This window comes from Anabrus simplex, chromosome 5, assembly GCF_040414725.1.
Source record: "Anabrus simplex isolate iqAnaSimp1 chromosome 5, ASM4041472v1, whole genome shotgun sequence".
NCBI lineage: Eukaryota > Metazoa > Arthropoda > Insecta > Orthoptera > Tettigoniidae > Anabrus > Anabrus simplex.
This window is the reverse complement of record NC_090269.1, coordinates 192985168-193012171: the sequence shown is the minus strand read 5'-3', so window position 1 is coordinate 193012171 and position 27004 is coordinate 192985168. Positions and strand designations below refer to the sequence as shown.

At 38.8% G+C, this 27004-nt stretch overlaps 1 protein-coding gene across 1 annotated transcript in view; it reads right to left on the bottom strand.

The window, feature by feature from the left end:
* Window positions 1–27004, bottom strand: part of LOC136874430 (X-linked retinitis pigmentosa GTPase regulator-interacting protein 1) — a 1071624-nt gene that overhangs the window by 461164 nt on the left and 583456 nt on the right. The window contains exon 14 of the mRNA XM_067148064.2: window positions 21068–21377. Within this exon, the coding sequence (XP_067004165.2) occupies window positions 21068–21377 (310 nt within the window). The remainder of the gene's footprint in view (window positions 1–21067; window positions 21378–27004) is intronic.

Below are 27004 nucleotides of genomic sequence, written 5' to 3'. Positions count from 1 at the left end.
CTTGGACCTAGTTCTCAAACAAATTTCATGTGTCACCCCTGGAGGAACCTTTGGGGGGAGGGAGGTCTGTACCGGGCGGTACACCTCCACGCCGCTAATTCAAAATGTGCGCCAGTTGAAACTCCTCTGCTGGAGGAAGTCTGAACTTTATTGACGGTATTAATTTTCTACTTTCTCAGAAGATGTCACTACCTGGAAATTTTGGAGTTTTAGAACTGTGTCATTTTTGATGTGTTTTTGTTTTGCTTGAAGTAAGAAGTGTGAACTTTCTCTTCTAGAGGACACTACTGAAGATCAACAATAGTGCACCCTGGTGGGAAGTGAAAGAACTGTTTTTTTTGGAGAAAATGTAATTTCAAAAGTTTGTTCTTTGCTAAATTTCTTTCAGTCATTAGTTAAGTTGGCAATATTAACCCTTTCTTTCCCCTTGTTTTAAATCTAGCAAATCCCGAATTTCTTAACTTAATTTTCCACCAATAATGTGTTTCTTCTTCATCTTGTGTAGGGGTTTCTCTTTTTTCTCCAATAAAGTGATTGTGGGCGGGTGTTCTCATTGCCCTAACGCCTAGAACCTTCCGCGAGAGTATATAAACTGCTGATTTTTGGGTCTCTGCGCCACTTCTGTTCCATCTTTCAGTGTGTAAAGTACATAGCAGGGGGCGGGAAGCGCCTCTTTCTTCGGCAGCGGTCAACAACAAGGTAATGGCCAATTAATAACTTCTTTCTTTGCTAGCTCAGCAGTTTAACTCTCGGGGCGGGTCCGAAGCTTTTTCCATTATGTAACCTTCCTTAAAATGTAAAGAAACTTGTATCTATTTCATCTTTTAAACTGCATATCGGGATAGAGAGTGCTTAACCCTCTCGAGCTCCCAATCATATTGTTTTGAGGTGAACTTATTTTTCTCAACCTATTCTTCGTTAATATAATGTAAATTGTTCTTTTCTGAAGTCACCTCTGTAGTATGGGATTAGCCCTTGCATTAACGGCCTAGCGCCAAGTAGGTTTTAAATAAAGTGTATTAGGAGTGCAGAGAGCCTCCTTTCAAGTTGGTATTTTAGAGGCCATATAATTAACCTTTTCTCACTTAATAGGCCTCAGTAGATTGGGTATTTTACCCCTGTGTTTATGTCCATTGAGGACAGCTTGAAGGTGGAGTTTGGTGTGGCCTGGGAGAGGCTTAAAGTTGAGAGCGAGTGGCTCTTTTTTTTTTTGAAAACTGAGTGTTGTATGCCTCGAGGAGGCTTTACTGTGTAATTTGGAGCAAGTGCTCCAGGGTTTGATTGGGGTCTTCTGCCCCGTTGTTGAAATTTGTATATCGTAAAGTTGGGCTAGTTGCTCAAGAATTGTGTTTTCAGGGCTCGAAGCCCAAATCCTGTAAATATTGTAATTGTACTTTGTTGCCTTGCTACTCCATACCTGCCATTCTTGTTATTTCTGAATTTTGGAAAGAAAATATAACCTTGTTAAATTTTACATTTAACTTTAATTCCGTAGTTTGAGACCCGTTCACGCCCGCACCTTCTTTCACCTCTACCTACCACTAAAATCCGGTAACAATATTAATAATAATGGAATGAAAGTGAAATAATGGGTTAATTAAATGATTAAATGCTTTGGAGTAGAGTGCCACTAGACTTGTTTATATGCCGGTATTGATTTTGTCATTGTGATGGAATGTCCAGACTAGGCCATCGTGCCTTATTTTCTGACAAAGGTGGAAGTTTGGCGATTATGGGACACCAGATTAGGGTTTTGACACTCATATTTAATAATCAAAGATGACTGATTGGTACATTATTGCCCATGTCTTTGGAGATATTTTTAAACTTGTCAATATTAGTCTGATGTTCTTAAACTTTTCTCATCTATTGCATCATGTGTAGATAGTGATGACATCCCATTGAATTATTTTTCTTCCAGAGTTTGTACCCCAGTTCAATATCTGTGATATGACAATATGAAGTGATGAGTCCTGGGTTCAGTCACATTCACTGAATTGTGGAAATTAGGGAGGAATACAAGTTTCTACTGGATGACATAAGGAGGGTTAGTTATGAAGACCACCAGCTAAACATTACTATCAATAATAATAATAATAATAATAATAATAATAATAATAATAATAATAATAATAATAATAATAATAATAATAATTGTTACGGGGTTACCCGTGGACCAGCAGAGGTAAAAGAAGGTGCCGGGATGAATGGGTCTAACTACAAAGTCAAAGTTAATTTAAAATTTTAACAAAGGTTGTATTTTCGAAAAACAACAAAACTTTAACAACTTTTCATTCAGTGAGATAACAATGACATATCAGGTATCATGACAAAGTTTAGACAAAACAAGAAAACCCAAACTTTAGTGACTGTTTAGTAACCAGGGCTTCCAGCTCCTCGCTTTACATCACCTGAGCTCTAAGTTCAACAAAAGATTACAATTTTACACAAGGGCAGAAAATCCCCTAATACATGGAACACTTGCTCCCAATTTACAATATCAAGCCTCCCAGAGGCATTCTTACAATACTTGAAAAGAGCTGACGTACTCTCAGTATTCCCAGCCTACTCAAGGCAACACCATGTGAAAGCCTAATAATCACTGGCCTTACAAGGCACTACTTACAAATAGCAATCTTATTACACAGGGGTATCTAGTACCCAACCTATGGGGCCTTAGTAAAAAAGAACAGGTTCAATAAACGGCCCGAGTACAACAGGAATGGAGTTGGAGATTGAGCTCCACAAAAATTTACAGATCTACAGGGCACTTGGCCAATGGAACAGGGGCTAATCCCAATCTACTGAGGTAGCGCAGATGGAAATCACTTTAATACATTGCAGAAACAAATGCGGTACCTCAGACCAAGATGAAGGGAAGCTCGAGAGGGTATATCACTCTCTATCCCCGGATCCCGTTAAAGATTTATGAAATTTTACATGAGCCGAACGGAGAATTACATTTTAAGGAAGATGGTTACATAGTTAAAGTTTTGAACCTTTCCCTCGGGTCAAACTGCGGAGCTAGCAAAAGTGAAGATGTTAAGTGGCCATACCTTGTAGGAGTACTGCTGCCTGATGAAAGAGGCGCCTCCCGCCCCCTACTTGACACACACACTTAGTTAGATGACGATGAAAAATGGCCAGGAGGCAAAAAAATCTGCAGTTTATAAACCCTCGGGGAAAGTTCTAGACCTTTCACGAATAAAACAGCCACACCCTCACAATTTTATTGGTGAATGAAAAGTTTACACTCAATATCGAAGAAGAAATAAAGGATTGGTTGAAAATTAATTACAGAAATTATTGATTGGCTAAATTCAAAACTGGTGGAAAGAAAAGATAAATATTGCCAACCCAAAGATGAATGAACAAAATTTAGTATGAAAAAAACTTATGAATAAAAAATTTCTTGAAAAAGGTTCTTTCACTTCGCACCAGGGTGCATAATCATAGTTTTCTAGCAGTGACATCTATGAGAGAATGTCCAAACTTCTTGATGAACGGAAAACAAAAAAACAAGTTGAAATTCACACAGTACTGGAAACTTCACAATAATAAAATTATGCCAAATTTTAGTGGTGCCATCTTCAGAGAAAATTTATAAGTTGGTCCAGTTTCAAGTTCACTGTTTCTCCTGTACAGGAGTTCTTTAAGGTGCAAGATTTAAATGTGCGGTATAGAGGTGTACCTCCCAGTACAACAACAACAACAACAACAACGACAACAACAACAACAACAACAACAATTGTACCGGCAGGTACACCTCTATGCCGCACATTTGAATTTTCCACCTTAAAGTACTCCTCTACAGGAGAAACTCCAAACTTAACAACTGTCCAACTCATAAGTTTTCTCAGAAGATGTCACTACAGTAAAATTTTTGTGATTACCAAGTTGTCAATATTGTGTGGACATTCTCTTATAGATGTCTCTACCAAAAACTATGACCATGCACCGTGGTGCAAAGTAAAAGAACTTTATTTGAAGAAATTTTGTATTCTTAAGTTTTCTCTTTACTAAATTTCGTTCCTTCTTTTGTGGGTTGGCAGTATTTATCTTTTCCTTCCACCAGATTTGAATTTAGCCAATCCTAAATTTCTGTAATTACTTTTTGACCAATCATGTGTTTCTTCTTCGATTTTGTGTGTACCTTTTGATATCAACCAATAAAGAAAGAGGGTGTGGTGTGTTTATTCATGAAAGGTCTTGAATCTTCCCTGAGGGTTTAAAAACTGCTGATTTTCACGGCTCTTGGCCAGTTCAACAACATCTAGCTTAGTGTATGGATGTGTAGCAGGGGGCGGGTAGCGCCTCTTCCTTCGGGCAGCAGCTCTTCAACAAGGTAATGGCTATTTACTTTATTTCTTGCTAGCTCAGCAGTTTAACCCACGGGAAAGGTCCGAAACCTTTAATATGTAACCTATCTCTTGAAACATGTAAATTTCTTTCTGTCTTTGTAAAACTTCATATATCTTCAACTGTAATTCAGGGATAGAGAGTGCATTACCCTCTCGAGCTCCCCTTCATTTTGATTTGAGGTGACTATGTTTTTGTAAACGATTTTCTACTCTTCCTTAATGTGTTAAATTTACTCTGTATACGAGTCACCTCCATAGTTTGGGAATAGCCCCTGCTTCATTGGCCTAGTGCCTCTTAGGTTTTAAAAGACTTCATGTAGGAGAGCAAGTACACGCCTCCATTCTACTTGGTGTTGTGGGCCAGGCCCATTAGCTTGGGTACAAGATACCCCTGTTTCTTTGTAAGTGTGCCTTGAGGGCAGTTAATAGTAAAGTCCGTTGTGGCCTTTGATAGGCTTGAAAAATTGAGAGCGGGTCAGCTCTTTCTTGTATTTGGTACATGTGCCTCTAGGAGGCCTGACAGTGCTAGGTGGGAGCAAGTACTCCAGGTTATTAGGGATTTTCAGCCCTTTGATAAATATGTGGTTGTGAGCTGAGAGCTCAGAAATTGTAAAAGGTGGGGCTTGTGGCCCAGAGTGTTAAAATATCTCTAGATTTTGGCTTTCCTGGTACTGTACCTGATTTGACTTGTTGTTACTTGTTAAAATCTGAAGTTTTATGTGAAAATTGTTTTGCTATTTTTGAAAATATAACCTTTAATGCAATTTTAATCAATATCTCAGCTTTGTAGTTAGACCCATTCCCGTCCGCACCTTCTTTCACCTCTGCCTTCTATGGGTAACTCCGTAAAAAAAAAAAAAAAAAAAAAAAAAAAAATAACAATAATAATAATAATAATTGTACCGGCTGGTACACTTCTACGCTGCACATTTGAATTTTCCGCCTTAAAGTACTCCTCTACAGGAGAAACTCTGAACTTTAACAACTGTTCCAACTCATAAGTTTTCTCAGAAGATGTCACAAACATAAATTTTGTGATTACGAAGTTGTCAGTACTGTGTGGAGTTCAACTTGTTTTGTTTTCTATTGATCAAGAAGTGTGGACATTCTCTTATAGATGTCTCTACCAAAAACTATGACCATGCACCCTGGTTGCGAAGTAACAGAACTTTATTTGAAGAAATTTTGTATTCATAAGTTTTCTCATTACTAAATTTCGTTCCTTCATTTGTGGGTTGGCATTATTAATCTTTTCTTTCCGCCAGTTCTGAATTTAGCCAATCATAAATTTCTGTGATTAATTTTTTTGACCAATCGTGTCTTTCTTCTCCAATTTTGATGTGTAACTTTTAGTCAGCCAATAAACGCCTGTGGGTGTGTCTTAATTATTCATGAAAGGTCTCAAATCTTCCACGAGGGTATAAATTCTGCTGATTTTCTTGTCTCTCGGCCACTCGAACAACATCTAGTCTAGTGTATGGAAGTGTAGCAGGAGGCGGGAAGCGCCTCTTTCATCCGGCAGCAGCTCTTCACAAAGGTAATGGCCGCATAGCATCTTTGTTTTCTTGCTAGCTCAGCAGTTTAACCCTCGGGGAAGGTCCGAAACCTTTTTGATGTAACCTATCTGTCAAAAAATGTAACTTGTGCCGTTTTGATGTAAAATTTTCATATAACTTTAACTGTAAATCGGGGATAGAGAGTGCTTTACCCTCTCAAGCTCCCCTTCATTTTGAATTTGAGGTGACTACATTTTCGTAACCGATCTTCTACTCTTCCTTAATGTGTTAAATTTATTCCGTATACAAGTCACCTCTATAGTTTGGGAATAGCCCCTGCTTCATTGGCCTAGTGCCTCTTAGGTTTTAAAAGATTTCATGTAGGAGTGCAAGTACACGCCTCCATTCTACTTGGTGTTGCGGGCCATTAACTTAACCTATTATATTTCTACTACGGCCCATTAGCTTGGGTACAAGATACCCGTGTTTCTTTGTAAGTGTGCCTTGCGGGCAGTTAATAGTAAAGTCCGTTGTGGCCTTTGATAGGCTTGAAAAATTGAGAGTGGGTCAGCTCTTTCTTGTATTTGGTACATGTGCCTCTAGGAGGCCTGATAGTGTAGGTGGGAGCAAGTACTCCAGGTTATTAGGGGTTTTCTGCCCTTTGATAAATATGTGGTTGTGAGCTGAGGGGCTCAGAAATTGTAAAAGGTGGGGCTTGTGGCCCAGAGTGTTAAAATATCTCTAGATTTTGGCTTTCCTGGTACTGTACCTGATTTGACTTGTTGTTACTTGTTAAATCTGAAGTTTTATGTGAAAATTGTTTTGCTATTTTTGAAAATATAACCTTTAATGTAATTTTAATCAATATCTCAGCTTTGTAGTTAGACCCATTCCAGCCCGCACCTTCTATCACCTCTGCATTCCACGGGTAGCTCAATAATAATAATAATAATAATAATAATAATAATAATAATAATAATAATAATAATAATAATAATAATAATAATAATAATAATAATAATAATAATAATGTTTCATTGTGTGGGTTACTGTAGTCACGTCCTAGTTCATCAACCATGGGAAATGGCTGAGTTGCCTAGTAAGTGGTCCTGAGAGTCAGAATACCAGTTGCTATGGAATGGGAGTGGGCATCTCGGACATATTCTGAGTCATGGCCCTCCTTGTATTCAGGCGGCTAGGATTATACAATCTACCGGTGGTCCATAACCCATTAGAGGAGAGATCCTCACTTAGACTATGTGTAGGGCCGATGACCTTCAATGTTAGGCCTCTTTAAACAACAAGCATCATCAGACTATGTGTAAGTAGGGTAGCAACCTGCTTCACATGAATTTACCGAGCTCAGAACGTTTAAAGCAAGCCTCGGACCTATGGGAGTAATGGAGTCCCACTCCCATTTGACAGGCGAGGGATTCCCTGGAAACAACCTGGCAAACGAAATGGAATTCGATGGGGAGCTATCAATATTAATGAAGCTTATGGAAGAAAGAAAGTAGAACTAGCTGAGTCAGCAAAGAGGATGCATTTGGATGTGCTAGGAGTAAGTGATATTCGGGTAAGGGGAGATAACGAGAAAGGGATAGGAGATTATAAAGTGTACCTGACGGGTGTTAGAAAGGGAAGGGCAGAGTATGGGGTAGGGCTGTTTATCAGGAATACCATTGCATGCAACATAATTTCTGTTAAGCATATAAATGAGTGAATGACGTGGGTGGATTTGTCAAGTCAGAGGAATTAGGACGAGAATTGTCTCAGTGTATTCACCATGTGAGGGTGCAGATGAGGATGAAGCTGACAAGTTTTATGAAGCAATGAGTGACATCATGGTCAGTGTCAACAGCAAGGATAGAATAGTGCTAATGGGCGCATTCAATGTGAGAGTTGGAAATAGAACTGAAGGATACAAAAGGGTGATTGGTAAATGTGGGGAAGATATAGAAGCTAATAGGAATGGGAAGTGTTTGCTGGACTTCTGTGCTAGTATGGGTTTAGCAGTTACAAATACATTCTTCAAGCATAAAGCTATTCACCACTACACATGGGAGGCTAAGGGTACCAGATCCATAATAGACTATATCTTAACCGACTTCGAATTCAGGAAATCTGTTAGGAATGTACGAGTTATCTGGGGATTTTTTGATGATACAGACCACTATCTGATCTGTAGTGAACTAGGTATCTCTAGGCCTAGGATAGAGAAAGTGAAATCTGTCTGTAAACGGATAAGGGTAGAAAATCTCCAGGACGAGGAAATTAGACAGAAGTATATGGATATGACTAGTGAGAAGTTTTGAACTGTAGACAGTAAGCAGGTTCAGGCTATAGAAAGAGAATAGGTGGCATACATGGATGCTGTAGTAGAAACAGCAAGGAATGCCTAGGAACAGCTGTGTGTGAAGATGGGCAAAGGCGAACATCTTGGTGGAATGATGAAGTGAGAACAGCTTGTAAACGTAAAAAGAAGGCTTATCAGAAATGGCTCCAAACAAGGGCCGAGGCAGACAGGGAATTGTATGTAGGTGAAAGAAACAGAGCAAAACAAATCCAAAAAGAAGTCGTGGGAAGATTTTGGTAATAACCTGGAAAGTCTAGGTCAAGCAGCAGGGAAACCTTTCTTTACAGTAATAAAGAATCTTAGGAAGGGAGGGAGAAATGAAATTAACAGTGTTTTGAGTAATTCAGGTGAACTCATAATAGATCCTAGGGAATCACTGGAGAGGTGGAGGGAATATTTTGAACATCTTCTCAACATAAAAGGAAATCATTCTGGTGGTGTTGCGAACAGCCAAGCTCATGGGGAGGAGGAAAATGATGGTGAAATTATGCTTGACGAAGTGGAAAGGATGGTAAATAAACTTCACTGTCACAAAGCAGAAGGAATAGATGAAATTAGACCTGGAATGGTGAAGTACAGTCGGAAGGCAGGGATGAAATGGCTTCATAGAATTATAAGATTAGCATGGAGCATTGGTAAGATACCTTCAGATTGGACAAAACCAGTAATTGCACCTATCTATAAGCAAGGGAACAGGAAGGATTGCAACAACTATCGAGGTATCTCATTGATTAGTGTACCGGGCAAAGTATTCACTGGCATCTTGGAAGGGTGGGTGCGATCAGTCGTTGAGAGGAAGTTGGATGAAAACCAGTGTGGTTTCAGATCACAGAGGGGCTGTCGGGATCAGATTTTCAGTATGCGCCAGGTAATTGAAAAATGCTACGAGACGAATAGGCAGTTGTGTTTATGTTTAGTAGATCTAGAGAAAGCATATGACAGGGTACCGAGGTAAAAGATGATTATTAAAATCAATCAAAGGCATTTATGTTGACAATTGTGCTTCAGTGAGAATTGATGGTAGAATGAGTTCTTGGTTCAGGGTACTTACAGGGGTTAGACAAGGCTGTAATCTTTCACCACTGCTGTTCGTAGTTTACATGGATCATCTGCTGAAAGGTATAAAATGGAAGGGAGGGATTCAGTTAGGTGGAAATGCAGTAAGCAGTCTGGCCTATGCTGACGACTTAGTCTTAATGGCAGATTGTGCTGAAAGCCTGCAGTCTAATATAGATCCCAGGGAATCGTTGGAGAGGTGGAGGGAATATTTTGAACATCTTCTCAACGTAAAAGGAAATCATTCTGGTGGTGTTGCGAACAGCCAAGCTCATGGAAAGGAGGAAAATGATGTGAAATTATGCTTGAGGAAGTGGAAAGGATGGTAAATAAACTTCACTGTCACAAAGCAGAAGGAATAGATGAAATTAGACCTGAAATGGTGAAGTACAGTCGGAAGGCAGGGATGAAATGGCAATAGGTGCCATAGGTGCAATGAGTATGGTATGAAAATTAGCCTTTCGAAGACTAAATTGATGTCAGTATGTAAGAAATTTGTAATATGTGGTGGGACGGAGAGCTGGAACTAAGCATTGTGTGTTGCAAGAAGTAATTATTGAGTTTGGAAATGTAATTTTTAAAGTCTTTTTTAATTTAACGTGTCTGAAGGATTTCATTTTTGTTTGTAATATTTTGTATATTGAGAAATGAAGAAATAAGAACTCTGGACTCTGCTGGAATATTTTTTATGTAACTGGAACAAAATATATTGAACAATGTGAACATTGCAAGATTTAAAAGTATTTTGAAGTGATTGTTGTATTCAAATTTTATGTAACTTGACCAGTTGATTTGATGTTTGTAATGTGATTTGTATATCAAGATGTAATTTGGTAACATTTGAAAATGTAAAGGTGCTTTAGTTGTGAAACATCCTGTACCGCACGTGCGGTTTCCAATGATGTAATTTTTGGTGTTGTAATAGTAATCTTATCTTATAACCATATATGGTCATACAATTGGATTGGCCAAAAGTACAGGCGTTCCAATTGGCAAAAAGGAATGGGAATCCATTGGAATTTGATATTATTGGTCGGTTGTGATCGGGCCATTTCCGGCCTTTTGCCGGCTTCGGGAAAATGATGGGTGTGCACGGCATCATTTCCATCTGACCGTCCTCGAGTGCAGCTCCAGCTTTCCGTGGTAAGTGCTATTTTCATGTTATTTTCAATGTTTTCTGATTTTGTTTGATTTAATTTAATTCCTTTGCATTTCGGTATTTTCTTGCTTAATGTTATTTTCAAAGTTTTAAATTCAACGCGTCTGAGTTTGACCTAGATTCCCGCTGTTTGTAATTTCAAGTCTTTCACCTGCTTCTTAAAATCAACAGTCCATTCATTTGTGTTTTTGGGTTCGTAATTGTATCCGTTTGTCAAATGTGTTAAGTATCAGCTGCTCTGTCATTTAACATTGTTTCTTGTAATTTTTCATTTGTTATTTTTAATATAGTTGTGCTAGAGAGTGATTCTTGTAAGTCTTTTCTCCCCCATAATGCCATACCTTCTCATGGACCTCATAGGGATCCTGCACCTTCCACAATCCTTTCTTAGTTGTTATTATCAGGCCTATAAGTTCCTAAGCGTACGATTTAATTTTGTGTATTTAGAAGCTAACCGTCATGTCTCTAAAGTTTTGATTTGAAATCTCCGCCACTGTGTCGTTTACTATGTCCAAATCCTCATTAAGTGTCAATTATTATCAGCATCGTTTATTGTTATTGTTATTCTTATTATTCTACTTATTTTTATTATTTACTAGCTGATGTACCCGTGCTTTGCAACGGAGTTCTACATTGAATACAGAATTCTAGGTTAGGTAATATACACGTTGTGAGCAAGACTGTATTAAATTTCATAGCTCTTAACATTATCCTAGAAACACGGCGGGGAATTCACCAAATGTCTTTTCCCATATGAAGACTGGGTTATGGAATTTTCATTGTAATGGTAGGCCCGCTTGCCTACCATTAGTCACAATCAGGTTGGGGAATTTCATTATAATGGCAGACACTCACTCTACACCTGCCTGTTTACATCCTCAGAAAGACTGTCTTAGTGTTTTTTCCAACAAAAATGAACATAGGTCATTACAATGACGTCAGTAGAAATGGTGCGAGTAAAAGCAGTGCTTTCATATGAAACACTTGATCAAATGAAAAACTACACATTTTCTCACTTTTAACGAACAGTACTACGCTGCCGATATAACAGTCCAAAGTTCCAGTGCTGGAATAATCAGGCCGTAGACAGCTGTGGTCCGTGAACACTCTTCGTCTCTTTTCGGGAGGGGTTTCGAATAGTGGAGAGTCCCAGGGCCCTTTTACTAATCTGTTTCCTAGGAATACCCGATGAGTCGGAAAATGTCAATTCACTATACTGACGGCAGGAAAAAATATATGTGATCAGGAGGCAAATTTTTCCTCCAAGCCCGAGAAGAAATCCACTCTTTGCTGCTAATTTGGAATAAAATGAATGTAGAATTTATAAAAAGTGAAGAGGAAGAAGCTCTTCTTAAGAAACGGCTCTTTTCAGGGTTGAATTTTGAGTTATTTAGTGAATTGTGGTGCTACAATTTGGAATAGGCCTAAATTGTAATTCTAGACCAGGTCATACTACTACTACTGAGCCTCTGCCTTAAGTGTGCATACTGCTCATTCAAAACAGCGCATCAGAGTAGGGATGGAATAGCTGGAATACTACGATGAACCAATGTGTTACGTACCAGCAGTATCGGAAAATGTATGAAGCAGAAGAATGTCATGCTGAAGAAGAAAGTTATCTAACTCCCCAGCTATTTCCCGCCAATATCCAGTCAGGCTGTTATATTCAGTAAGCATTTAGAGGGAAGGATTGATTCGTTTGGAGGGAAGGATTGATTTATAAATTACTCAGAGCTATACCCTGCAGAACGATTGCACAGCTTATCAACAACATGATCAGCGACAGGAAATTCCAGGTCTGTTTAGGTGAAAAGAAAAGTTCAGTGAGAAAACTGCATAATGGTTTGCCCCAAGGATCAGTTATATCGCCACTACTGTTTAATCTGTACGTCTCTGATCTTCCAGAAACAGTATCCAGGAAGTTCTGCTATGCTGATGACTTAACCCTGGCTACACAACACAAGATCTTTGAGAAAACTGAAGACATTTTGACTCAGGACTTATCCACATTGGCAGAATATTTCAGGAAATGGAGACTCAGACCCAGTACAGCCAAAACGGAGGTTTCTTGCTTCCATTTGAGCAACCGGCTCGCTAACTTAAAACTAAATATTACCTTCTCCAATCGAGTACTTAATCACAATAGGTATCCAAAATATCTCGGTGTTACCTTGGACCGGACTTTATCATTCAAACATCTTTTGAACTTGTCGAAGAAATTGAAAACCCGAAACAATATTATTCAGAAGCCAACTGGTACTACTTGGGGATCTACTGCAAACATCCTACGCTCTTCAGCCTTAGCACTGGTTTTCTCTGCTGCTGACTACTGTGCTCCAATGTGGATTAATAGTCCGTATACAAAGTATATTGACCCATAATTGAATACCAGCATGCGTTTTATATCTGGCACCATCAGATCAACTCCAGTTCACTGACTCCCACTGTTGTCAGGAATAACGCCACCTGACTTACGAAGATCCAGAGCTCTTGTTCGAGAGTACAATAAGATCTGCAAGAATCCTCTGCTACCTGTTCTAAATGACATATCAGCTCTTAGTCTCAAAAGACTGAAATCACGACATCCACCCCTCTGTGATGCTGCTCTACAGACGTCCACCAACTTCAATGCTTTGGAGGAGTGGAAAGGCCACTGGAATAACTCTCCTGACGTGCCCCTGCATAACATCTTCAGAGGGGAAAATATTGTAAATGGATCCCAACTGCCACGTGCAACTTGGTCCAGACTGAACAGGATCAGGACAGGTCATGGAAGGTGCAGGGATTCTCTCTACAAGTGGAACTTTGTACCATCTCCAGAATGCGACTGTGGAGCCCCTCGCCAGACTATTCCCCACATTGTAAGCGAGTGTCAACTACGGGCTTATCCAGGTAGTTTGGAAGACTTCCTCTCTCCAACAGTGGAAGCACTACAGTGGATTGATTAGTTGGACATTCAGATATAAGAGATAACACTAATGCCTGAAGTGAATCAATGTTTTTTTGTTATTGTGTATAGATTGTATATTATGTATATAATTTCCTTGCCATACGCTAATAATAATAATTCAGTAAGCAGCAGTAATCCCATCTATCGGAGCTGAGCGGCAGCATAACAGACAAAGAACATCACAACAAACAATGGTCAATGTAATGTTATTGTTGATCAATGTAGGCCTTCACATTTAGTTTCCTTCAGACTCTGAAATACCACTCTTACCATAGTCGGTGCAGTAAAACTGAATGAAACATAAATGATCGGAATTTGTATTCTCAACTTTTGTTATATACTACTATTCGATAGGACCAATAACATAGGTATTTAAAAATTAAATTTAGGCACTTTCCCCTAAACTACAATTTCAACCAGGGTGAATAAAACTGTTTATAGCTTAGACTGTAGTTTCTTATTCCTCAACTCAATATACTGATTTTCATTAAATTCTGTTAACCCATTTACTCGTGACTCGGTGTTGATATGGACTTGGCAACTAAAATACAATTCATGAATATCTGTGTTATTGTAGCCGGTACAGTAACAATGTATGACATAAATGATCAGAAATATAATTCTATATAACTTTAGTTATGTAGTATTTATCGATAGAACCACTAATAAAGTAAATATTTCAGAATTGAATTTTAGGCCTTCCCCTAAACTACCATTTCACTCAGCGAGAATAAAATGATTTATAGCCTAGATTGTAGTGGCTTATCCGCCGACTTCACATACCGATTTTCATTAAATTCTCTTCAACCGTTTTCTCGTGATGCGTGGTACAGACAGACAGACAGACAGACAGACAGACAGACAGACAGACAGACAGACAGACAGACAAGTAAAAAGTGCATTTCCTTGTTACTGTGGACATGATCGATACACTAATACCATTTTTTTTTTCAAATTCTGAGTAATGTACAGACAAAACTCTTATTTTATATATATAGATTTGTGTACACGCAGTCTCGAACCAACGCTACAAAATTCTACAGAATTGAATGTCAGATTGGTGATACAAAGCTAGAACAGATAGATAATTTCAAGTATTTAGGCTGTGTGTTCTCCCAGGATGGTAATATAGTAAGTGAGATTGAATCAAAGTATAGTAAAACTAATGCAGTGAGCTCGCAGGATCAGCAATATTCTCCAAGAAGGAAGTCAGCTCCTGGACGAAACTATCTTTACATTGTTCTGTTTTCAGACCAACTTAGCTTTAAGGGAGTGAAAGCTGGGTGGGGTCAGGATATCTTATTCTTAAGTTAGAAGTAACAGACATGAAAGTAGCGAGAATGATTGCTGGTACAAACAGGTGGGAACAATGGTGGAAGGGTACTTGGAATGAAGAGATAAAGGCTAATTTAGGATTGAACTTGATGGATGAAGCTGTATGCATAAACCAGCTTCAGTGGTGGGGTCATGTGAGGCGAATGGAGGAGGATAGGTTACCTAGGAGAATAATGGACTCTCCTATGGAGGGTGAGAGAAGTAGAGGGAGACCAAGACGATGATGGTTAGACTGTTTCTAATGATTTAAAGATAAGTGGTGTAGAACTAAATGAGGCCATAGCATTAGTTTGCAAATAGAGGATTGTGGCGACGTTTAGTAAATTCACAGAGGCTTGCAGACTGAACGCTGAAAGGCATAACAGTCTATAATGATAATGTATAATAATAATAATAATAATAATAATAATAATAATAATAATAATAATAATAATAATAATATTTTTTTTGCTATTTGGTTTTATGTCGCACCGACAGAGATAGGTCTTATGGCGACAATGGGACAGGAAGGGGCAAGGAGTGGGAAGGAAGCGGCCGTGGCCTTAATTAAGGTACAGCCCCAGCATTTTCCTGGTGTGAAAATGGGAAACCACGGAAAATCATTTTCAGAGCTGCCGACAGTGGGGTTCAAACCTATCTCCCGAATACTGGATACTGGCTGCACTTAAGCGACTGCAGCTATCAAGCTTGGTGATGATAATAATAATAATAATAATAATAATAATAATAATAATAATAATAATAATAATAATACCACATGTCCACCTTATCCAGCTTTTTAAATTCACACTATGGCCATCTCTGACAGTGATTAAGAACTTTTAAGACTTTGTAAAGCCTTTTTATGCGATGGTTAGATAGCTCTGGTATCTATTTTCTAGTGATCTCCGGTTGGCTAAGCCCCTGTTAGTCTATGCAGAAATTTGATTTGTTGTATTTGGTAAACCTTTTTACTTGTTATTGTTTTCTTTAAAGTGCTGACGTTGTCAACTGTACACCTGGTTCCTCCTCTAATATAATCTGCCTATCACATGCCAGTAATAAAGTTTTGTAATCAATCAGAACTCTGGTTAGTGAATGAAAATTTTGCCTATCAGCACTCTGGATTCTAATATAGTCTAGAACTTTACCCTGGGGATCTATTTAAGTTGGGCACATTAGGGCCGTCTTGTCTGATATTGCTCAGGCGATTGTGTGCGTGATTTGATGGAGGTTAGAGTGGGCAGGAGGCACGGGGTGGCAGGCTTGAAGAAGATCCAGAGCTACCAGGTAACGACAGAATAAACCTAAATATGGGATTGTACCAGCGAGTGTAGCGCAGGAAAGATTTCAGTAGTTTTCTTTAAAATGTACTATGTAGGCTTCTTATTTTTCGTTGTAATGTAGAATCTTCTGTGCAATCTTCAACTTATATTCCCTACTTGGAAAATAACTTAATGTCAGGGAGCATGAGTGGTTATCCTCAGAACCCTCTCCTTCTATTTTTGAGCTGGGTGACTATAGTTTTTCAACCTCTAAATCTGGAAATTAGTCTCGGCCTTTAATGTGCCCCTTTCAATCAACCTTTTAGCATGGGATTAGCCTCTATTTCATTAGGCCTTAAACCCACTTAGGTTCTTGTCTGCTCCTGAATATTCTTTAAGGTGTGCTGGTGTTTTGCCTCCCTTCCTTTTGCTAAAGGCCTATATTTCTTATAACTTTTTTCTTTTCCTACTAAAGGCCTAGCAGAATGGGTAATATGCCCCTGTATATGCATTATGGCTTTGTGGATAACCATGTATACATTTAGGTTCCTTAGGTCAACAATTCAAAAAAACAAACTGGACAAGTTGAGGAATGATGTGGTTAGGAAGGAAGCTGGGATTGTTATATCATTGTTAGATTGGGTCAGCATGTTCAGACTGAAGTGGTTTGGGCATGTAATGAGGAGGGAGCCAATAAGAACAGCATATATTAACTTGGAGAGACGTATGGCAGGGAAACAGATGGTGGGAATACCAAGACCCCACTGGATGGACATCATAAAGATGGACATTGCAGATCGGGGAAGGACACTGGAAGACGTCATTAACAACATAATGTATCTCAATAAGACAGAATGGAAGAAGCCCGCCAACAGTACCTGGGAAACTGGAACTGTAAAATGATGATGGTGATGATGATGATGATGTGGAACAATACTCCAACTGTTTTTGAAATTTTGTAAATGATCAAGCCCACCATGTTTTATGAACACTATGAAATGGTGTCACCAAACCGGTTACCAGGGTAATTGAAAAGGTAGCAGCAACGTATCGCTTTATTTAGGCCAGCCTTTACATAAAAGAACTCAGACTCTATAATGCTGTGCCTGTTAGGAGCAATTATGCTCTTCAATATGTAGGTTAATAAATGGGAGTTTCTTCCCATTGAACTGTACCTGAATAAGGACTTCGAAGTCTGCTGTAGTGTTGGAGCTGATGAGCTCTTTGTTGTATGCTACTATTCTCAAGTAATTTTTCAACTCTTTTATTTTTTCTGGTTCTTGTTAAATCATTAAACTACTCTATTTAGAATTTTAAGAGAGGAAAGAAATAAAATTTCCCATTTTGGTTAGAATAATTTTTACTCTAAGTGGACCCTGTTCCAGCCATTCAACCCATGAGCTTCCTTACCCCTACGGTCCATGATAAATCCCTGTAACAATACTAATTCCTGATTTAGACATGTAAATAAATTTCAAGTGTAATATACATGTATCTTATTGTTTTAGTGGGATATTACCTGTAGATTATTGATTTTGTAGATAGTTTATTGCATTCTGAAGATTATTTTGTGCAATGTTGTATTTACCTTATGGTCATTTTGTTGAATATACCCATGTCCGTAGGGTAGATCACCATTGAACAGGAATTTCCTTCAGAAATTGATATTTTGAGCTTATACGTTTGATCTTGGAGTAGACAAGATTGACACTTAGTCATTTCAGTTGAGAAAATACATGTATAATGTCGTAAAATAACATTGTACATTTTTTGTAAAACTTTATAGCCTAGTCAAACTTGGTCAGTAAAATTTTATTAGATCCTCTCAAATATTCTTAATCATCATCAAATATTGTTGCAGTCAGTAAAGCAACAGATTCACTCAATTCAGAACTTAAATTTATTTCATTTATGATAGATTGGAAATAGGTTCCAGCTTAAGAAAATTGTGTGATGAAAATTTTGAGAATGGAATGTATTATAAAAGACACAGTCATACTGTAATTAATTACTGTATAAGGATTATCAAGTATGATTATTCAGAAAAAATTTATGTTAAAGAAAGATATTAACATTCATTTATGATTTTAACTGAAGCATTCAAGAGTGAAAAAATGAGATATTTATAGGATATTTGTTTATTTTTGGACAAGAATCGATCTGGAACTAAGTTGTTTCATTCGGTATTTGTTTCAGAATTTGATAAAGTGGTTATGGAGGCCAGATCTTGAACAAATATAATTTTGTAATTTATTTGGTATTAATTGACAAGAAGATTTCAGAACTTTTAATTTATTTGTTATTTATTTGTGGCCATATTGCCAAGTCTCAGTTTAATTTTTTTGTCAATAAATTCAGGCTTCATTTCATGGTAGTTTTTATTTTACCAGATTACCTATCTTTGAAATTCCATGGTATGTCACAGTTACTTGTTGAATTTGGACTCATACATAACTCTTATTCTGTTCCCATATTTAACTATCGGGAATATGATTGCTCATGGCTCCTGACTGACTAGCTAGGGCAAGTTTTCGATATAATTCGAGGACAATACACATACGGTACACGAACACACAGTAATTAAGACACATTTGCCAGTCAAGGTATGCACCCAGTCGTTTCTCCTCTCGACTGTTGGTCTGAATAACTTCATTATTTTTAACATGCGTGAAGATGCAATGCTGCCGCACCACAATCGAGTGTTCCTTTACTCACACTGTAATGGAATGAAATGCTGCTTGAAAGAAGCAATACTCCCAGCAAATGTTCAATATACCCCCCTTCTACTTCGACGCACAGTTCACAGTAGCAGAGTAGTGACCTTTGAATTCTGTTCAGGATGTGTGATGTGTCAAGAACAACCTGAAAATCTGCCTGGATCTTGGTACAAGTTCATCTTCTTTTTCTATGGGGTTTACATACACTAAAGTCTTCATGTAACTGCACAAAGAAAAAATCCATGGGAGTTAAATTGGACCGACTGCAGAGGCCATTTAACTGGCCCATCACGGCCTACCCATCTCCCTGGATAGATAATTTAAGGGCTGCGCGACACGGGGAGTGAAATGCGGCGGAGCGCCATTATGATACAGTCATACGCACTGCTAAATATCCAGAGGAACTTCTTTTAATAATCCAGGCAGTGAATCTTCCAAGAAACGGTAGTATTCCTCACTGTTCAGATGAGAAGGAAGATCATACGGCCCAAGTAAATAGTCACCAGCCAAAACACTAAACCGATGATTAAATGTTTTTTCTTGCTAGTCGTTTAATGCCTCACTAACACATTGAAGGTTTCTGATGATGGGAAAGGGCTAGATTTGGAAGGTAGCAGCCATGGTCTTAATTAAGGTACAGCCCCAGCATTTGCCTGGTGCAAAAATGGTAAACCACAGAAAACCATCTTCTATTGAAATGTGCGCACTACTGTTATGAGGGTTAACTTCTGCCCAAAAATGCTGATGTCTGGAGTTAGCCACGCATTCTCTTGTAAATGTAACTTCATACTTGAAAAAACTGTTTGAATATTCCTGCAATTATTTAAGACCCACCTTGCAAAGGTTAGGAGTTGTGGGTAATCCCAGTTGTGTTAGTTCTTGCATGAACTGTTATCAATAAGGGTGCAACAATTGTTGGTCTTTCTGTACCCTCCACGCTGTCATATGAGAAGCAATAACATTCCTTGTGGCAGACCTCGTCCAAGTTGATGGATTATTGTTTATTTCTTCTAAAGCAACCTCTTTAAACTCTGGGTTCTGTACTGATGGCACACTGCCAGTGTCGAAGATCTGAGGCATGCAGTTGCCTGTCCAATGGACAACAAGGTTGACTGATGAGGTTGGCCGGGTGCCGGATGCCATAAATGTGAGCATATTCTTTCCCATTGCCACTTGCTACCACATAGGCTAGATGCATATCAGCCATTTCATCGTTGGTGTACCGAAACAGAGTCATTCTCACCTATTTCTGCCACAAACTCAGTAGCCATTGTGTGCAGAGAAAAAAAAAAATTACGCTGTCTACTGGGCCTAGGAAGCGACTGTGCGAAACTAATGAGGAACTTGTGCATTTGCACTGAACATTATCTATGACTCTGCCTATCATACATCCCACTTCCCCTCCCTCACTTCCCTCCTCTGAAACATAGCAGCAGGCAGCAGCTTGCACTCTGGTACGGAAAATACAGCAAGGTCTTCAATTTGAATCACACGCCTGAAAATAAAAAGTAACCTCATTTTCACAACACAAAATATTTTCTCTTCCAATATGACTGTGCCATCATGAGACACTATGAAATAAGAATAGAACCTCAGCCAACAGGCCAGAAAAAATTCTTCTATATTCATTGTGATGGGCTGTGAAAGCCTGAGTTCTTATGCTAATACATATTCTATTACACTTCATCAGTTTTGTCACTTCATAGTCTTAATTTTTCTGCATAACTAACATAGAGGCAGTTGTTTTATTTCAGCTGGAAGTTGAAAGCCAAGTTAGACGAATGGTAAAATCCTGTTAAAGGAGTAGAGTAGCCCCTTGTGTACACAGTGCACAAACTGGAAATGGTGAAAGAGGAAGAGTCAAATTGATTAGCAAGAGATTTCCAGAGGAAAGTAAAGTTCATATTCCTGTGTAGATGGAGATGATGATTTCAAAGCTTAGTTAGCTGCTTTGTTGATTAGTCGCTCTGCTTGTCTTTGAAATGCTTCCAGCTAATCATGTTGTCATTAGTGCTGCAATCTAGTACTGACTCCTACTACTGAAATGTATGTGGCTTGGAGGGACAAGTTCTGGACCCCTGCACACATTGTGCAGTTCATTCTCACCAGTAATAATGTCTGGTTTTTACAAGACAAATTAAATGAAAAGATGTGGTAGGAAGTACACAATGAATAAGACCTAGAACAAATTCACATGATAGCGCACAGTTAAGTTTACAATAGTAATCAATACTGTCATTTAAAATTACATGGATATGTCATGTCCACAAGGAAAGGTAGTGCAGATTAACAGAGGAATGTTTCCTTTCAGACATTCACTATTTTGCCTCTTTCCACTCCTAACCCTTATTATTTCAATAAAGAGAAGAAGAAAGTATAATGGTGGAACTCACTCTGAATAAATATTCCATGAAATTAGAGTTGATGTCCACTTTGTAGAGAGTAGAGTGATCCAAGTTGGACTTTTTTCCAGAAAACCAAGGGCTAAATGAGGTATCATGATTATAAAATGTCCACTGCAATTGAAACTTCTTGTTCACTAGTTTTTTCTCATCTAGATCAAATTCTACGTTCTGCAAGTAGATCTGGAATAATGCCTCACTCAAATCCAATACTACAGATTGAGTCTTTGTAATGTCTGATGTCATTGAAATGTCTTGGTGAATACCATCCTTATCAGCAGCAGCAGATACCCTTGGGACCCTGCCAAAAGAAATATGAGATGTTCATATCAAATAGAATTAAAATAAATGCAAAAAAAGGTGAACAATATCTTCAGACTAATAAAAAGTATTGAATCTTGAAACAGGTAATAAAGAAAATTTGAAAAAGACCTTCCCTCAACGATTTACTTAAACTAATAACTGAAAATGATCGTAACTCACAACAATTCTATTATCAATAGATCTTCATGAGATAGCTTCATGTTTATATATAATATCTATTTAGTTCTGCAACTGGGAGGCGTGATTAGCTCAATGGCTTAGCTGCTGGCTCCCTACCTGGAACACTGAGGTTTGAATCCCGGTCAATTCTAGGTGAAGATTTTCATCTCAAAAATCACATGACATCAGGATGGGAATCCGGCCTTAAACCCCCAGCCAAAACCAAAATGAGCCTATGAAGCTCCAGCAACCCCAGAAATTACTGGGATATGCTGAAGTAAGTTTTATGCACAGTACCATGTATCCCAGGTTCATAAAATTTATTATTGAGGAATCAAAATTTGGAAACGGAACTGTATGCAATGAACTCCTTCAAATTTCTGCCAGGTACCATCCTGAGGCCTGAAGAGGAGACCTTGTCCACGAAGACCCAGTATTATTATTAGAGTATGATGTGTACATGACAATCAAAATATACAAATTGGTGATAGCATAGATGAAGGCTGTGCCAGTCCTACCAACACAACATCAGATCCTGTTCTGGGTTGACCAGCAGCACAGGGAAAACTGAAGCCAGCCAGTTATTTGCTGTTTTATGTCATATAAGCCACAGGGAGAAGACATCCTCCGCTCTTCTCTCTCCGCGCATTCCTGGAATTGAACTGAGGACAAGACAGGTTCAAAGCTGACTTCCACGCTGGTTTTCTTTATTTCAGCCTAGTTGTAGCGTGCTGCTTTATATCTTGATGTATAGGATGGGGTTCATTCTTCACTATTCTGAACCATAAGCCAGTAAGTGCTTGTTGTCTCCTTAGATGAGGGGGAGAAATATTACAAAGGACAGGCAACCACTGCACTGGAGTTGAAGTACAGCGTGCCAGATAAAATACGCACTGCCTGGCAAAGTTAGATATCAATTAGGTTGCAGTGAGAGGTATTTAACCACATTCCGGAACAGTACTCAGCTGCAGAGTACACCATGGCCAAGGCGGTAGTTCACAAAGTATTGGCGTCAGCTCCACATGAAGTTCCAGCCAACTTGCTGAGCAGGTTATTCCGGGTCTTAAGTTTGACAGCTGTTTTTTCTATTCGTCTACGATATGTCAGTTATCAGTCTAATGTATACTATTGTATTTCAAAAGTTGATTCCTGAACCATATCGTAGGTTGATAATTAGCCTCTAAGTTGTTGAGATGTAATGTGGCTACTTCTGTCTTCGAAGGACTTGGCTGAAGTCTCCATTTCCTAAAGTATCCATCAATTATCTGCAGATCTTCAGACAGTAGGCCTATATCCTCTGGAGTGGAGTGTAATTAAAGAAGTGAACAGCATGTTGGATGGATTTACTAAAGACAAACTGAAGCAATGTTTAGGAATCCAGACATTAAAAAACTAATAACATTTAGAGTTCAGAATAAAAAAGGATGGTTTCAGTTGATGTTGAGTGGTTATTTTCTTTTTATAAAGGAATTCGGCATTCAAAAAGCAGAATCTTGACGTTTAAACAGGGTTAATATTATCAAATGCAACACTTTCTGTATGGTGTGAAGTGATAAATGTAAGATGGTGTGTGCCATGTGTATCCATGAATGTGCTGAAGTGTGTTTTCAATTAAAATAGCACTCTATTGAGGGAAAGCACCATACACTTCTTGCCTATGATTTTCCCTTTATTGATGAAAAATGTTCACTTTGAAATCTGGTCAAATACTTTAATACACCAATACCGAACAACTCTATCTCAACAGCATTGGAGTGCGAACAGCGACGGTGGTGGCATCTAGCGTGTTGGTGTGAACTGCACACTTGTCTATGCTACAGTTGAGAGTAACGCACTACACTCATTGGAAATATTTTTGTTAACATAAATGGATAATCATAATAATTAAGAATGAAATTTTAAAATATGAAATGCCTCCTTCATAAACCTCCTAACGAGCATTATGTTAGCCGTGCCTTTCGCTATGTCTTAAAAATTATAACGCAGATTTTGTTTGAGGATCCACCCAGCCTCTGGGGGAAATATTTAACAACTACTCTCTTCTCTTCTCTTCTCTTCTCTTCTCTTCTCTTCTCTTCTCTTCTCTTCTCTTCTCTTCTCTTCTCTTCTCTTCTCTTCTCTTCTCTTCTCTTCTCTTCTCTTCTCTTCTCATCTTTATAGCCCTTTTTCAATTACCTAGAGCAGGATTTTGTATGGACTTAGCCTAGTTTTCCGGTCGGATGCCTTTCCTAACAGCAATCATACGTGAAGGAATATAATTACTATTGCGTGTTTCTGTGGTTGTTTTTCGTATGATGTGTTGTATATACTTGAAGATGCATATGGATATGAACACAGACCCGTAGCCCTTGATCTACAGGAATTAACAGATGCGATTAAAATCTCCGACTCAGCCGGGAATCGTACCAGGGCTCTCTGAACCGAAGGCCAGTACGCTGACCACTCCGTGGTGGTGATTATTTTAAGAGGAAGTACAACTGGCTAGCCATCCTCTGTTAACACTAATCAGAAGGGAAATGGAAGAGGTCGAACACTCCAAAGAATGAAGATATCATAAAGGGGGGGGGGCACGAAGCGCTAACCATTCAGCCAAAGCACCAGAGGGGGCAGATAACTTAACAATATCCATGACTTATTAAGATTTTGGGACTGTACTTAAGGAACAGGAGTTTTGGTCCATTATTTTTACTTCTTCTTCTTTTACTTCTTCGGTACGGCCGATCGTCCCGAACTCTACAGGGGAACTCACCTCACGCTGCTATCTCGCTTTTGCTGTACTTTGAACGTTCTGTTTTACCTCTGAAGACAGAAATACATAATATATATATATAATACATACTGGGGTTACGTGAATGAACTGCGATATTCCTGACAAGGAAGAAGTGTTCAGAATTTCTTAAAGTCTCTTTCACAAATTTATGCATGAAGAATTACCATACACCCGTATTACATTAGTTGGACTGTTGCTCAAGCCTATGACAATAATATACTGAAATAATTTTCTTATGCCGGGCTGAGTGGCTCAGACGGTTGATGCAATTGCCTTTTGATCTAAATTTGGTAGGTTCGATCCTGGCTCAGTCTGGTGGTATTTGAAGGTGCTCAAATACGTCAGTCTAGTGTAGGTAGATTTACTGGGACGTAAAATAATTCCTGCGGGACTATATTCCGACACCTCAGTGTCTCCGAAAACCGTAAAAGTACTTAGTGGGACGTAAATAAAATTATTATTATTATTTTGTTACAAAAAAGGTGACTGGATTTGAAACTCATGGCCTTCAGTTTTCAATTTCAAGAATACTGCGATAACCATTACGCTACAGGCCCACAAGTTTTCGATTGTGAAATGAATGGTACTGTTTAACAATGTGGACCCTCAAGTTTGAATATACTAGAGTTCCAAATTTGTTAATATTATTGGTTTTACGTCCCACTGACATTTCAGTAGAATATCTGATTGATATTCTTAATATAAGGGGCATTGAATGTAACCTCAACACAGATGCGAGGTCATTACTTTTTAATACTTGTGGTCCTTATCAGTTCCCATGCCCATTATCTTGCTGGATAATTTGTTCAGCGCATAACACTCTTCTTGGAATATAACTGCACTGTAAGATTATTCAGTGACAAACACTGATACATTATAAACAACACGGCAGTGCGCCAAGAATCATACAGGTGGCAATATGTTATTGAAGAGTTGGTCACATCAAGCCATATAGGTAGCAGCACTATCGACTTTCTCGCTGAAAACAGCAAGCTGTCCGGTATTGTCATTTTAAAGTATTTGATCTGGTCTCTAGTGATTATTATGGCTGTTAGTACACTGAGTGGCCAAAAGTCATGGGAAATGTGCTGTGTATGACCCCTGAACATTGTGGCTAGCTGTGGTGTAGCTGAGCAGTCTGTCACAGACACCAGTGTTGTGAAGATGGCAACATGTTGTGAGTTTATCGACTTTGAACGTGGAATGATCATCAGCGCACGGTGTATGGGTCATAGCACTGAGGAGATTACACGCGAATTCGGGTTTTTGAGGTTAACAGTATCAAGGGTGGATCTTCAATATCGCAGAAAGGATGTTACCGCCGGCATAAACTGCCTCACAGGAAGACCACAGCTGTTTAACGAACAGACATCAAATTGCTTCTGCAGAAACATACTGGGCGCTCAACGTGCTACTGTGAGTGAGATCACCGTCCAGTTCAACGTTGAGAGTCAGGAACTCATTTCCACCAGGACTGTAAGGGGGCAACTGCACTGCATAGGCTTCACCAGCCAATGACCAGCTCATGTTCCTTTGCTGACACCTCGACACAGAGCTTAACGATGTGCATGAGCCATCAAACATCGGCAATGGATCATGGAACAGTGGCGGTGTGATATGGTCCGATGAATCCTGGTTCCAGTTATATCGAGCTGATGGGCACATGAGAGTGTGGCGTATGTCCAATGGATCCTGCATGTCAACAAGGTTGTGTCCAGGCAGGAGGTAGCTCAGTTCTGGTCTGGGCGGCATGCTCGTGGTCGCAATTAGGTCCCATTATCCGGCTGCAGGGAGCACCGACAGGTGCACGTTATGTGGAAATTCTTTCAGACCATCTGCATCCCTTTCTAGTCCTAGAGTACCCTGATGGAGATACCATGCTTCAACAGGACAATGTGACATGCCACTGCTCTGTGGTGGCACGCAGGTGGTTGGAGGAGCACTCCAGTGAAGTTACAATCAAGAATTGGCCCTCCAGACCCCCCGATCTTAATCTAATTGAGCATTCATCGGATGCTGTCGATGCTGGTGTACGCTCCATGAAGCCCACACCTACTTTACAAGACCAATTGTGGGTAGCAGTGCAAGACGCTTGGGTCCAGATCCCTCCAGAACGCTTCCAACACCTTATAGAGTCGATGTATGGCCTAACTCAACTGCTTGAGGGCTCGCGGAGTAGCAACTTGTTATTAACATCACACTCAGTGCCTTCCCATGACTTTTGGCCACTCAGTGTATATTCACACATGTAGAGCCACAACTCATTCCTGAAAAATTACTACTTGAGCGCTTAAAATGCTGGACTGTATGGACTCAAGAGTTAATTGCAAAAGTTTATTCTACTTTGTGGGTCACTGCATTGTAAGGTTTACATTTATGCATTTCTGTTAAGTCAAAGTTCCAATAATTTTGCAGCATATTTTGCTGATCTATAGCTGATCCCTCATTCTGGGATAAGTTTGAGGAAGATTTTTATGGTAATTGTAATGATGTATCATAAACATAATCAACTTTTACCTCTGTTATAAAACTGATTATTTTCTAATCCAATACCGATTGTGTACTTTTGATTTGATACTGATACCTATGCCTATATTATGAAATGTATTTATCATAATAATAATAATAATAATAATAATAATAATAATAATAATAATAATAATAATAATAATAAT